The sequence below is a fragment of the Populus euphratica genome, unplaced genomic scaffold, assembly GCF_000495115.2.
Source record: "Populus euphratica unplaced genomic scaffold, PopEup_1.0 scaffold100.1, whole genome shotgun sequence".
Lineage (NCBI taxonomy): Eukaryota > Viridiplantae > Streptophyta > Magnoliopsida > Malpighiales > Salicaceae > Populus > Populus euphratica.
The window spans coordinates 178,829-191,564 of record NW_011499985.1 but is presented as its reverse complement, the minus strand read 5'-3'; the positions used below and the strand labels follow the sequence as shown (position 1 = coordinate 191,564).

General features: G+C 36.9%; 2 protein-coding genes across 3 annotated transcripts; one reads left to right on the top strand and one right to left on the bottom strand.

Annotated features, from left to right (window-relative positions):
• The first annotated feature begins 2,662 nt into the window (after window positions 1–2,662).
• Window positions 2,663–7,374, top strand: CNGC14 (cyclic nucleotide-gated channel 14). The gene is given in 7 exon segments (XM_011046675.1): window positions 2,663–3,530; window positions 3,621–4,152; window positions 4,700–4,912; window positions 5,043–5,344; window positions 5,574–5,685; window positions 5,953–6,189; window positions 6,276–7,374. Coding segments are annotated over 7 exon segments (2,163 nt in total). The 5' UTR covers window positions 2,663–3,501; the 3' UTR covers window positions 7,014–7,374.
• A 779-nt stretch (window positions 7,375–8,153) lies between these two features.
• CSLC5 (Cellulose-synthase-like C5) lies at window positions 8,154–12,271 on the bottom strand. 2 transcript variants are annotated; one of them, XM_011046674.1, is made up of 6 exons: window positions 12,112–12,271; window positions 11,024–11,759; window positions 10,136–10,444; window positions 9,748–10,038; window positions 9,399–9,512; window positions 8,154–9,309 (listed from the first exon to the last, which is right to left on the bottom strand). In XM_011046674.1, exons 2-6 carry the CDS (start codon window positions 11,744–11,746, stop codon window positions 8,665–8,667), a joined length of 2,082 nt encoding a protein of 693 aa, XP_011044976.1. In that variant the 5' UTR covers window positions 11,747–11,759; window positions 12,112–12,271; the 3' UTR covers window positions 8,154–8,664. The 2 variants fall into 2 exon arrangements, with proteins under 2 accessions (XP_011044976.1, XP_011044975.1); XM_011046673.1 differs by having other exon boundaries at window positions 11,024–12,271.
• Between the last annotated feature and the right edge of the window lie 465 nt (window positions 12,272–12,736).

Genomic DNA, 12,736 nt, shown 5'->3' with positions numbered 1-12,736 from the left:
GTAAACTCCAAACCATGGTGATAAAATCACTGCATTTTCCTGAGCCAATCACTACCACTCAACCTGCGTCAAAAAGCAACAGATCAACCCCAACACTAGCGCTAAAAAATATCAAACAAATAGGTGCTTTTCACTGCAGATTTCAAAAAACTCAGCAGCCTCCTGTCTATTTCTTACGACGAAAACGATAAATTACATCGGAACAAAGTCTTTTCTTGTTTAGATTTCTTACGAGCTCGAACTACAATAGTCAGGAAAAAACATCGTGATTTCTCATCGAATTCGAATCTATCTACATTCAAGTCAAGAGGGTATGCTAAAATAGAAATTGAATTCATGGTTTAACTGTTCTTGATGTCTTTTCTGGGTGATGAGATGAGAGACCTGACATGGGTGCATGATGCATCAAGCAGCCCACCTTCCACAAACTCAGCAAAACGAGAAGCACGTTCCAGTCACCGCAGAGATCGCTAATGTAGGACCCTCTGAGCATAAATTTGGCACTCTTTTAGCCTTGATTGGCCGCATGTGCTTTGTTTGTGTGTCCCAATTCATCAAGGTCGCGTCTCTGGGCTTCGTATCTATCCCCGAAATTCGAAATTTTCATACTAAAAATAATATTATTGCCTCAGGATTACCACAAAATCTGGTGTGCCAACGAGCTGAACGTAATAATATTCCCCAGTTTTAACGTTAATTGAAACTAAGTTTTTTTATTAAAATAATTTTAAGAATGCATTTTTTATAACCGTCTGATGCATTTAGAAGAATAAATTCTATTAAATGCTTTTTCCAGAACGAATATAATATTTTCATGAGTGCGTGGTTCATATATATAAACGGCACTTAAAACGGTTCAAGTTGATTTGATTTCCTATTCTTTGATGACGAGAAACTCAAGATCCATATCTTTTAGAAAATCAAGTAAATCCTCGAAGTACACATAGCTGTCTTAGCGTAAGTGTTTGTTGAAACAGGATTCATAATCTAAGATGTTGACCTCCATGAATGGGGAAAATTGAGTTCTTGCATGTTACATAAAGTGAAATTCAGATAGTGTTTGTTTTTGTAGTTGAATCTATCTTTTAAAGTGAGCTTTTATCTCACTCTTTCACCAATAAGCGAGTTTTATTGGTTAAATTTGTATGATTTTAAATTGAATTGATTTGATTGAATTGAAAAGTGCAGGCTCAGTTTCTAGTAAATAAATATGATAATTCCACCGGAAAGTAATAATGAAAATATAAATTTTAGCATAAAGCATTAGGATTAAACTTTACTAGTGAAAGCTACATGTTGTGGTCTGTTATGTCCTAGTCCCCAGTTGATAATGTTTAACCTTCAAAAATGGTAGCCGGCCTCCGGCCTCCGACATCTTCAGTTCATGATGCTAATTTGATAATCCTAGTAACTACACTCTACATTAGTTTTCAGATTCCATGGCCGGCAAGAAAAAACAGGTTAATACTATGTTTCTTGGCTGGTTTTTTTTGCACTTGGTTTCTTGTAAATCCTGCCCCTACTTATTAGACTTTTTTTTTATTTTTTTTAGTTTTAATAACTAGTTTTTTCTTTCTTCTTCATCAAGGCTAATCTTGTTTTTAAAATTCATGATGTTTTATTTTTGTAATTTCTTGTACACAAGACTTGTTGGCTAATTTATTAAACACAACTTAACCCATGACCCGATCTAATGTTCATGTTAAGGTTACAAGTTTAAAATATTTTTTTAAAAGAAGAATAATATTATTTTAAAATGCAACCAAGTCACGGATTGACAGATCAATAAATTGCCGGATCAATGAATTAGCCTACTAAATGTCTCCTCTTTATGAGTGGAAGAAATTGATACCACTGGGATTTGCAAACCCTGCACAATAATTAGACAGAAGAAATACAATCAAACCATCAATTAAATATGCTTATCTTAGTGTTTATGCTATTGGCACTCATGTAAAATAAAATATAAAGATTGAAATTTATAGTCTTTGCCCCGTCAAAGGGGTGCGCCAGTTTTTTTCCAACAGAGAAAACAGGTATGATTCTTGGTCTTCAACCAAGAAGGAAAACAAAATTAAGGAAAAAGTAAAGAAAGAGAGTCTATTGTGGCAGAATATGAATCACAGCTTGAAGAGGGTTGGGTTAGCATCCATAAAGAAGTGTACATTTTGATATCTATGGCTCTCCAAGGAGGAAAATTCAAAGGGGTGCAGACTGGGAAGCTGTAGTTTGTCAAGAGGCAATGGCTCCACACGTTTTCAGGAGGTGCCTTGATTACGGTAGATATAATTTATTATATCTTTTTATATTTTTAAGTCTTGAAATAATATTATTTTTAACATTAAAATTAAAAATATAGAAAAATAATTTTAAATAAGAAAATATTTTTTATAAAATATTATTTGGAATACAATTCTTCTAAAACAACAATTTACTTGACTCATGACCATAGCTTTAAATTGGGATATACTTAGTTATTTCTCCTTGTAAGTTACAACACTCATGAAAAAAGAAAAAAGAGTACAGAAATCAAATCTACACCCGAGAAAACCTCCTAAACCACACAATTTTTTAATAAAATAGAAGATATTTGGCCGAGAAATCTGCCAATAAAAAAGATTATTGCGTTCTTGGTGTCTGGTATACAGGTAATGTTCATACATTTTTTTTTTTATTTGTAATTTGGTCATGCCTCCACGTCCGCTATGTCTGTAGAGTTCAAGTCCACTTGCTTACAAGTTGAAAAACAAAGCGTATAAAATAACTGAATTTTTGGATACATGGTTTGGATGGGAAGTGGGTTTTCTTTCCACCATATTCATAATACTTGATCCGGCCGCCACAGGTTAATATGATCATTTGCAGATTTAAAGCTTTGCCTGAATTGAGTTTTAGTTTTAAGTCCGATTCTTTCTTCTTTTTTTCAATCTAAATCGACATTATTTTAAAACAAGAATAATGCTGTTTTCATTAAAAAAAAAAAATAGTTAATTTACCTATGGATCCGCACAAGCTAACCTCACCAATTCTCAACTCTCAACCCATGTTGAGTCTTGCAACTATGCTCTCTATGTAATGATTAAGGATTCCAGTATGAGAACATCTAAGAGGTGATTAGAGAAAAATTAGTTTTGATACGTGAAAGATGGTTGGAAAATATTATTAGATCATTAAAAAAACATGAAAAAGAAATAGAGAGAGAGTAACTGAGTATCTAAGCTGTGTTTCTTTTCTTTTACTGTTAGTTTTCTGTCAGGCTTTTAATGGAAGCTAACCACATTGAACACCCACTTTTCCATTTCACCAATTAAAGTCTCTCTTCTCCTCTTCCTGCAAAATATTTCCTTTCATCTCTTGCAGCTTGGAGTTCAACCTTCATTTCTCGAAAGACTTGCTTTCAGTTCAGAAATGGAAAATTCAGGGAATATTTTGCGATGCAGAATCCTCTTTTCTTTGCCTTTCCTGAATGCATAGTATGTCATATGATTAGCACTTGCAATCATGGAGTTCAAGAAAGAGAAGCTTGTGAGGTTACTCTCTTAACTTACATATTCTCTCTTTTATGGCTCTCATCTGCTTTCTTTGATGATTTGATTGAAGGGTGTTCTCAAAATTCACAGGTTTAATGATGGTCAAAACCTGGACAAGACATTGCCTGTTCACAAGACATCAGCTCCATTCTTCAAAACTGAAGGTGGTATTATTAATGACAGAAACACAAGTGACAAGGTTCCTAAGTTTGGAAGGTTTAAGGTATTTCCGGAGAATAACAATGAACCATATTGGAGAGAAAAGATTCTTGATCCAGGAAGTGATGTTATCTTGAAATGGAACAGGGTTTTCCTCTTCTCATGCTTAACAGCACTCTTTGTTGATCCGTTGTTTTTTTACCTTCCATCAGTAATCAGCAATGGACAGTCAACTTGTATGGATACTGATTAGAATTTAGGAATTACTGTGACATGTTTTAGAACATTTGCTGATGTATTTTACATAGTTCATATTGTAATAAAGTTTAGGACAGCTTATGTCTCACCTAGTTCAAGAATTTTTGGGAGAGGTGAACTTGTTATGGATCCTGAGTTGATTGCAAGGAGATATTTGAGATCAGATTTCTTCATAGATCTTATTGCAGCATTACCTCTTCCTCAGGTACTTGCAATCCTAACTTTGTTATTTGCTTTTATTTATTTGATTAGAATGTATAACTTAGCCTGTGATTTCTTTCTTCTCTTCTGCCTAGAAATCACAGATACTTGTGAGAATGAACTTGAAATTTTCATTTGGTTGTTGAGGTTGGAGTTGCTATTGTATTTTCAGCTGCCCTTTTGCCTCAATTTTCCCGGCATCTCTTTCACTTCTTGAGGTTGAGCTGCTGTTACAAATTGGTGTTTCGCCCAGTGGCTTTTACCTCTGCAAAGACGGCGATGAGTTCTCGAGTTTGAGCTCTAACTTCGTCACCTAAGAACCAAGAAAATAACAAGAATAAAATAAATAAAGGAAAGGAAGGGAAAAGGTTTAGATGGAGATTAGATATGGCAGCAATACATATGGCAGGGTGTTTGATTTTTTTTAAAGCATCCATTACTTGCAAATGACAGTTCTTCTTGCTTTGATTTTTTTAGTATCTTTTCATTATTGAAGTCTATCCTTTGAAGCTAAAGAGGAAATGGCATCAAATTGTTCTTTTTTTTGGCAGATTGTGATATGGTTTATAATACCAGCAATTAGAAGCTCTCATGCTGATCATACCAACAATGCCATAGTACTGATTGTTCTGCTCCAGTATATTCCCAGATTATATCTGATTTTTCCATTGAGTTCTGAGATCATTAAAGCTACTGGAGTAGTCACAAAGACTGCCTGGGCTGGGGCTGCATATAATCTCCTGCTATACATGTTGGCTAGTCATGTATGTAATGACTCCTTAAATCAGAGCGTAAATGCCTTTTGAGGCTACTTGCTTCTCTCTCGAAATGCTCCTGTTGTTGTTTTTGGTCATCTGGTGGTGCTTTATACTGATTACGCCTCTGATCCTGTAGGTCTTGGGGGCATCCTGGTATTTGTTGTCGATTGAGCGCCATGCAACATGCTGGAAATCTGCTTGCAAACATGAATTGAACCCTATACCATGCAAGCCTCGTTACTTGGATTGTAGTACTTTGAACTTTGCTGATCGCAAGTCATGGGAAAACACTACTGTTTTATTTTCAAGATGTAATCCATCCAACAAAACCTTTTTCGATTACGGCATCTTCGCAAATGCATTGAAGCAGAATGTACTTTCCTCTGATTTTCTTGAAAAGTATTTCTACTGTCTTTGGTGGGGCTTGCAGAACTTGAGGTACAAATGCTCATTCAAGATAATGATAGCATCTGATTGCATTCTATCATTTTCATTGGCTCTTTGAATCGATGCATGATATTGAAGCGAAAATTTTCTTTCTTCGGTATGCAATTGCTACAAATTAACATCTGCAGATACATAGATTCCATCTATATTGTTTTCATAACTGAAGTGCATTTTTGTAGGGACTTTCTTACATATCTTTTCTGTTTGTTCCATTTTTCAGTTCCTATGGCCAGAGTTTGTCAACAAGCACATTTATTGGTGAAACTGCATTTGCCATACTCATTGCCATCTTGGGCCTGGTTTTGTTTGCTCATTTGATCGGAAATATGCAGGTAAATGTAGACACTTGAGGCACCCCGTTGCCTATCTTTTGGCCTCCGTTGGACTGTGTGTTTATAATAGAAATGTTTCTCAGATAAAAAAAAAACATTGGAGATCTATTTAGTTGAAGAAGGCTTAGACATGTCCTCATTCTCAAGAAACTATTTTCCTTGGAAATTTTATGATGAATTTCCTCTGAAGTATAAAAGCAAGATAATGTTTAATGATGGCCAGAATAATCTTTGCATTGCTCTTTCGACATGCTTTCTCTTGCACAGACATACTTGCAATCTATCACTGTGAGGCTTGAGGAGTGGAGGCTCAAGCGACGAGACACAGAGGAGTGGATGAGACATCGTCAACTCCCTCAAAGTCTACGAGAACGTGTCAGACGGTTTGTTCAATACAAGTGGCTTGCAACTAGAGGGGTTGATGGAGAATCAATCTTGCGTGCATTACCTACAGATCTTCGTCGAGACATCCAGCGCCACCTATGCCTGGACCTTGTTAGACGAGTAAGTAGCTCCCTAGTGTTGCCATCAAGCATTTTAAAATCTATCTGCTCCTTTCGTGCTCTAGCTAATGTTTTTCCTATTTGCAGGTTCCTTTTTTCTCACAGATGGATGGTCAGCTACTTGATGCAATATGTGAGCGCTTAGTGTCCTCCTTGAGTACTCAAGGAACCTATATAGTTCGAGAAGGTGATCCAGTCACAGAGATGCTTTTCATTATCAGGGGAAAGCTAGAGAGCTCAACTACAAATGGAGGACGAACTGGTTTCTTCAATTCAATTATTTTGAGACCTGGCGACTTTTGCGGTGAGGAGCTGCTTGCCTGGGCATTGCTCCCAAAATCTACTCTCAACTTACCATCTTCCACAAGGACAGTGAGAGCTCTAGAAGAAGTGGAAGCATTTGCATTGCAAGCAGAAGACCTCAAGTTCGTTGCAAACCAATTTAGACGTCTCCATAGCAAGAAGCTACAACATACCTTCCGTTTCTACTCTTACCATTGGAGAACATGGGCTACCTGTTTCATTCAGGCTGCTTGGCGTCGGCACAAGAAGAGAATGATGGCAAAGAGCTTGAGCATGTCAGAATCCTTCTCACTTTCTGTTGATGGGCAAACAGCTGATGACGAAACAACACAAGAGGAGGCTGAACCAAGTTTTGCATCTTCAACTTCTTCTCAAGCAAAACAGCACCTTGGTGTCACAATACTGGCTTCAAGATTTGCTGCAAACACAAGAAGAGGAGCTCAGAAAGTCAAGAAAGTTGACATGCCCAAGTTGCAAAAACCCGAAGAGCCAGATTTTTCAACAGAACCAGACGATGACTAGTTCGACCCCAGTTCTCATCCAGCAGCCAAAACTATCCATGGGTAAAAGCTCTTACGGAAGCCAAAAGATTAATCCCGAAGAGATATTAATTTAAATGATGCACATCATAAGTTCTTAAGCACTCAGGGATGACTGCATTGATTTTTATGTAGCTGGAAGCCAAGTGAATGTAAAAGGTGCAGGTTGCATGTCATTTCTATGATATCCATTAGTCTATAGGTATACATGTAGCAGGTCTTGATTAACGTAGAGTTTTGTTATTGCCACTTAGGTAAAGATTAACACATTATTGCCTTGGATTTTCTTGCTGAAATGGACTTGAGCTCCACCATAAATATTTATCAGGATAATCTTATTTCAAGGGGATGGCCTTTGCTGGAGTTGAGACTCGCAAGAGTCTTCCTGCAGGACTGGGTAGAATCTTCTACATATGTGCATAAACAGAAGCATTTTCATACTCATAAAAGGCCCAATGAACAGTGAGTTCAGTTTTGAGGTCCTGGCCTCTTTCAATTGCAGACAGACTTGACTCTTGTAATTGAAGAGGAAAACAATGACATATCATCCACACTTCCATAATCCTCCATGCAAGACCTAGTAAAATGGACTTGGTCATATCCAAAACATGTTAGGACAGGCAGAAAAACTTGGACTTGCCTACGGATTACCAAGCTAATCCCACTAGTAACCCAGCACAGTGCCAGCTACAGATGCGATGCCGGAAAATGAAAGTGAAAGGCCATGAAACGGAGTGGGTGGTCAAATCAAAAGATTTTTCTGATTGTCTTCTCGAGACAAATATTTTAATGGCGTGGACCAGAGAAAGTAGTGAATTTGTCCTCACTATACTACAGCACGATATACAGAATCCATAATCACAATCACTATATGCCCAGGAAAGATCGCTTGCACCCCCCCACCCCAACTTTTGGACACTATCATTTGAAAAGTGATGCGTGTGTGAACCATAACCACATCACCTTGGCCATCTGATATTAGCTACAAAGGCTCAGCTTGTTTTGTCATTTTCGCTGCCGACACTTTCTTTTGACCTCCTATTAAAATAAGAAATCCAGGCATACATGTGCACATGCATGCACATTCAGAGGAACAGATTGCAAGCAGGGAACAAAAGGAATATGAGGATAGGGATATGTGAAAATGTACATATAGTAATTCTTTTACATGTCACACACTATAATGATAAAATCTGAAAACCAGAAGCATCAGGCAAGGTAATGCTTTGATCTCACTCAAACTTTTAGACTTTACAAGAGCAAATATGGCCTTGAACCTTAAATGCTGCTAAATCACACCCAAGCAAGAATACAAGTCAACTGTAAAAGTAAAAATGAAACCTAATATCCTACCTATAACAACCACCAACAATTCGATGCCTGAGGAAAACTAACAATGACCAATATCCTATGTGAAAAAAATAAAAATAAAAGGAAATTTGACCACAGTATGGAGAGTGATTTCTGAATAGAGAATCCTATAGGCTTTCAAATCACGTCAAAAATGACTTCCATTTTATTGAATTGAAGGTTACCCTTCACCATCATTTGCATGGTCGATCCCAGTAGGCTATTGATAGATTATCTGAACCTGAGCGGAAATGTATTACACTCTATCTTGCTTTCATTCACGCTTAGCTTATTTGCTCTCCAATCAGATCAAGACCAACAACAAGGAAGGTCACACCTTGGAAGAGAAGGAAGTAGAAGTGGACTCCCTGGGCTGATAACAAGCTCCTGACAGAAGCTGTGAGTAGGAGGAAAGCTAGAGCAAGCTCTTTCCTGTAAATCTTGTTCACTTTCTTTACGGGTTTAGGAGCTGCTTCTTTTTGTTCCTTCAATTGGTTTAACAGTTCAAGCTCGGTCTCCGAAGCTCCTCTGCATATCTGTGGTTGGTTCATTGTCTTCGAGGCCCTTTCAGCAGCAGCCAGCAAGTCAGATTCTGATGACCTACCAGCCTTCTTGGTGACAACCCACTCATAAGAGCTACCCAACTGGAATAAACCAGAAACCATGGCATTGAATTTGGTAACTGACATGGTGTTTTCAAAGAGAAGGTAAGGAACTATAAAAGGGAAGGATTTGGGGGTAGGAAGAATGTTGAGGAATGACATCAAGACAGGCACATAGCAAATAACCCACATAGGAAGCTCAGCCTCGGGGACAAACATTGTTAAAGGAAGAATTATGCAGAATAGTGTGAAGGAATAGAAAGGAAGGATGAGTTTTCTCAAAAGAAAAAATAGGAATATTAAGTTTGCTTTCTTCCATAATGCTATCTGCAAGATTGAAAACATGGAAAACCCCTAGTAAAGTTAAATCAGTGTGGAATTTATATTACAGGAAGCACAAATGGGATCAAAGGCACCTTAGAGGTTATAATTGCTGGCAGACACAAGCGGAAAAGTTGCATAGGACCAGAATGCCAACGATGTTGCTGCTTCCTGTAAGCTTCATAGGACTCAGGAACTTCACAGAGGACCTGAAAGGTTACACATATAATTCATGTTGTGAGGGCATATCCAAAATTTATGAGGAAGGAAAGTATGCACCTGTTTTCTTGTCATCAATCTTACATACTAAAATTTTAGATTGCTTTAAAATGAAATGGAATGATCCTGAAAGAAGCTCTGTATTTGTTCATCTTGATCCTACCAAACTATATTTACTGATGCAATGGAAGCGATGGATATAGGTTGATAGTAGCACAAGAGTACCTTCACGTCATTAAGGAAGATGAATTTCCAACCATTAAGATGTGCACGGACAGCTATGTCCATGTCCTCTACAGTTGTCCTTTCAAGCCATCCGCCAGACTCTTCAAGGGCTTTGATTCTCCAAACACCAGCAGTTCCATTGAAACCAAAGAAATTTAGGAATGCTCCATTAACTTGCTGTTCAACCTCAAAGTGAAAACACAAATTGATGTTTTGAAGACGAGTCAATAAATTTTCATCCTTGTTCACAAATGCCCATCTGGCTTGAACCAACCCTAGTTCAGGATTGTTCTGCAACACAAGGTAAGACAGACAAGTGGATTAAATCACAAAAACATTTTGGACAGCAAACAGTTCATTGAAATGAAATTCTTTTGTCTTTATCTACCTTGAAATGCGGCACCGTCAGCTTAAGGAAGTCTGGATTGGGCTGGAAATCAGCATCAAAAATCGCAACAAACTCATAATCCTTTACATAATCACAGCTCATTGCGGACTTGAGATTTCCAGCTTTGTAACCTGTTCTAATCAAACGATGCCTATAGATTATATTGACACCCTTTTGGTTCCACTTAGCAACCTCTGCCTTAATTAACCATTGGATGCTCTCATCATTAGAATCATCAAGAACCTGAATCAGTATGCGATCCTTTGGCCACTCCATTTGGCAAACTGCAGAGATAGACTGCTCATATACCTGCAAACAGAAAGCATATCAACATCAAGGACTCTGTAGGGATTTTGACATTGCCACCACTTATATCGTATGCGAATCCTATATGTCCCTATAATAATTATCTAAAGTCTGATACTTCCTAGTTTGATATTGATCTAAAATAACAGATCCAATCATCATGACATAAATTTTCTACTATTTTTTCGATTGCTAGATACAATCCAAAATTATTATTTAAATGGCACCTAACTTACTCATAGAATTCTTCAAATTACAAATAAATCACGAAACTATTTGACGACTAGAAATTAATATATATATATATATATATATATATATATATATATATCAGCTATTGGAACATCTAATCATTCAAAGATAAATTCTTCTACTTCACAATTATCATTTTTCGAATCTCTGAAAATTTTGCTATATTTTTGTCATTTCAACTGCTTAAATTAATTAACATGTCCCCTAAATGTTTGAATGCAGAAAATAAGTCCCAGTCACAGATTTAGCCGCAAGCTAAAAGCAACACGCAACGATGGAAGGCAAGCACAAGAAAGCAAAACAAAGAGGAGACAAAGTTTAGTGCATTACCTCTCTTTCGTTACACATTGGGATTTGTACAAGAACCATGGGATACTCATAGCCTGGTGCCTCAAAATCATCTGACTTGAATGGATCCCCATCAATCCTTGGCTTAATCTTCTTGTATTTAATCCAAAAGCAACCCAAACAAAGTACCAAACGATCTACAGATTGAATAAGGAATAAAACAACACAGAATTGAGAGAGAACTTGAATTACTGGCGCAATGTAATCAGCCCTGAATGCTAACCAAGCAACAAAAACCATGTGAAGCAAGCCTTGCAAATCCAAGGTACTTGGGATATGCAAATTAGCACTCTCAAAATAACGCCAACCTTTCAAATAAGCAAGCACTTCAAAAGCCAAAATTGCCAAAGAGGTCACTAAAAACACTCTAATGATTTTAAGTACCAATTTCCCTTTGCCTAACTTCTCAGTAGCCACAGCAACACCTTGTCTAAAGATCAACCTCTTCTTGATAGTCCCTAGCAAGGCCCAAAAGACAGTAGCTAACCAAGCAACACAACCAACAGCTCTATGAGCCTTGAGGAGCAAAACCCATGTGACTTGCTTAGCATTCTTGCCTCTGCTCTTCTCAACTGGCCTAAATGCAGAATCTGGACCATTGATTTCCACGACAGAATAGTTAGGATTCTCCATTTTCACTACCACAGGTGATCCCTTCTTTCTGTCTTTTCCCCACCAATCTGAAAAATCCAATCCTGGAGCCATTTTTCTTCTCTATCTACAACACAAATTCACAGACAACAAAAAACCAAAAAAATAATAAAAATCCCAAGAAACCAAAATCCTCAAAAGCTCCAATCTTTTTAACAAAAATTCAACACTCAGATCCCAAAACCAAGAAACAAGAGACCCCCATTTTAGAACCAGCCATATTAAACCTAGAAAACTAGATCCCTACCCTTCCCCGATCAAAGAACACAAAAAGAACTCAACTTTAAAGCTAGCCAGTCATGCTAAGTACAATGTGGCAAGAAAAGGCAAAAGGAAAGGAGTGAAAGAGATGTTCCTTGTATCCTCTTCACTTAAAGACGCACACTACCAAGAGATACAGCATGGCAAAGAAATATTACGAGGAAAGGTATCTGTTGTTGCAGCTGTAAGAACCCTTACACCATGTGAATTTGTCGAATATTCTAAAACCAAAGCCCATGATAAACCATACAACCTTAGCCTTTAACTGTTCAAAATTTTTTACCACCACCATTTATTTCTCCAATCTTTTTTATGGGATCTTCATAAATCATTAGTACATTAAAGAATAAAGACACAGCAGCTTGGACTAGAAAGTAAACATCGGTTGACTAGGAAGTAAACTTGTGAAACTCTAGATGGAAGGTTTCAGGGTGTGACGCTGTGTTGACTAAATTATGAGGTAAGAACATGGAAATTTCCATGCCTAATTAAGCATGTTCACTGATTATAGAAATCTGTTTAGACATTAAGATTCTTTCTATTTTATTTTATTCTATGTCATGGCATACATAAATGTCAATTACTACCACTTTAAATAACTGGGTTGCATGTTATAAAATCTGTAATGAAAGTAAATAAAATTAGATTAATTAAATATAATATAGAAAATGTGTTTGCTTTTCTAACTCAAGAATTAGATTTTTAAAATATAATTTAGAAAAAATATTTTTAATCTCAAATAAATTAACCAAACAAGGAAACTTAAATTTCTTGAGTAACAAA

Bases quoted from the DNA above. Each gene is read 5' to 3' on its own strand.
- CSLC5 (XM_011046673.1), bottom strand. From the start codon at position 11,746: ATGGCTCCAGGATTGGATTTTTCAGATTGGTGGGGAAAAGACAGAAAG. The intron at 10,445-11,023 runs GTAATGCACTAA...TTCTGTTTGCAG, and splicing joins CAATGTGTAACGAAAGAGAG to GTATATGAGCAGTCTATCTC. The intron at 9,513-9,747 runs GTACTCTTGTGC...GTAACCTTTCAG, and splicing joins TCTTCCTTAATGACGTGAAG to GTCCTCTGTGAAGTTCCTGA.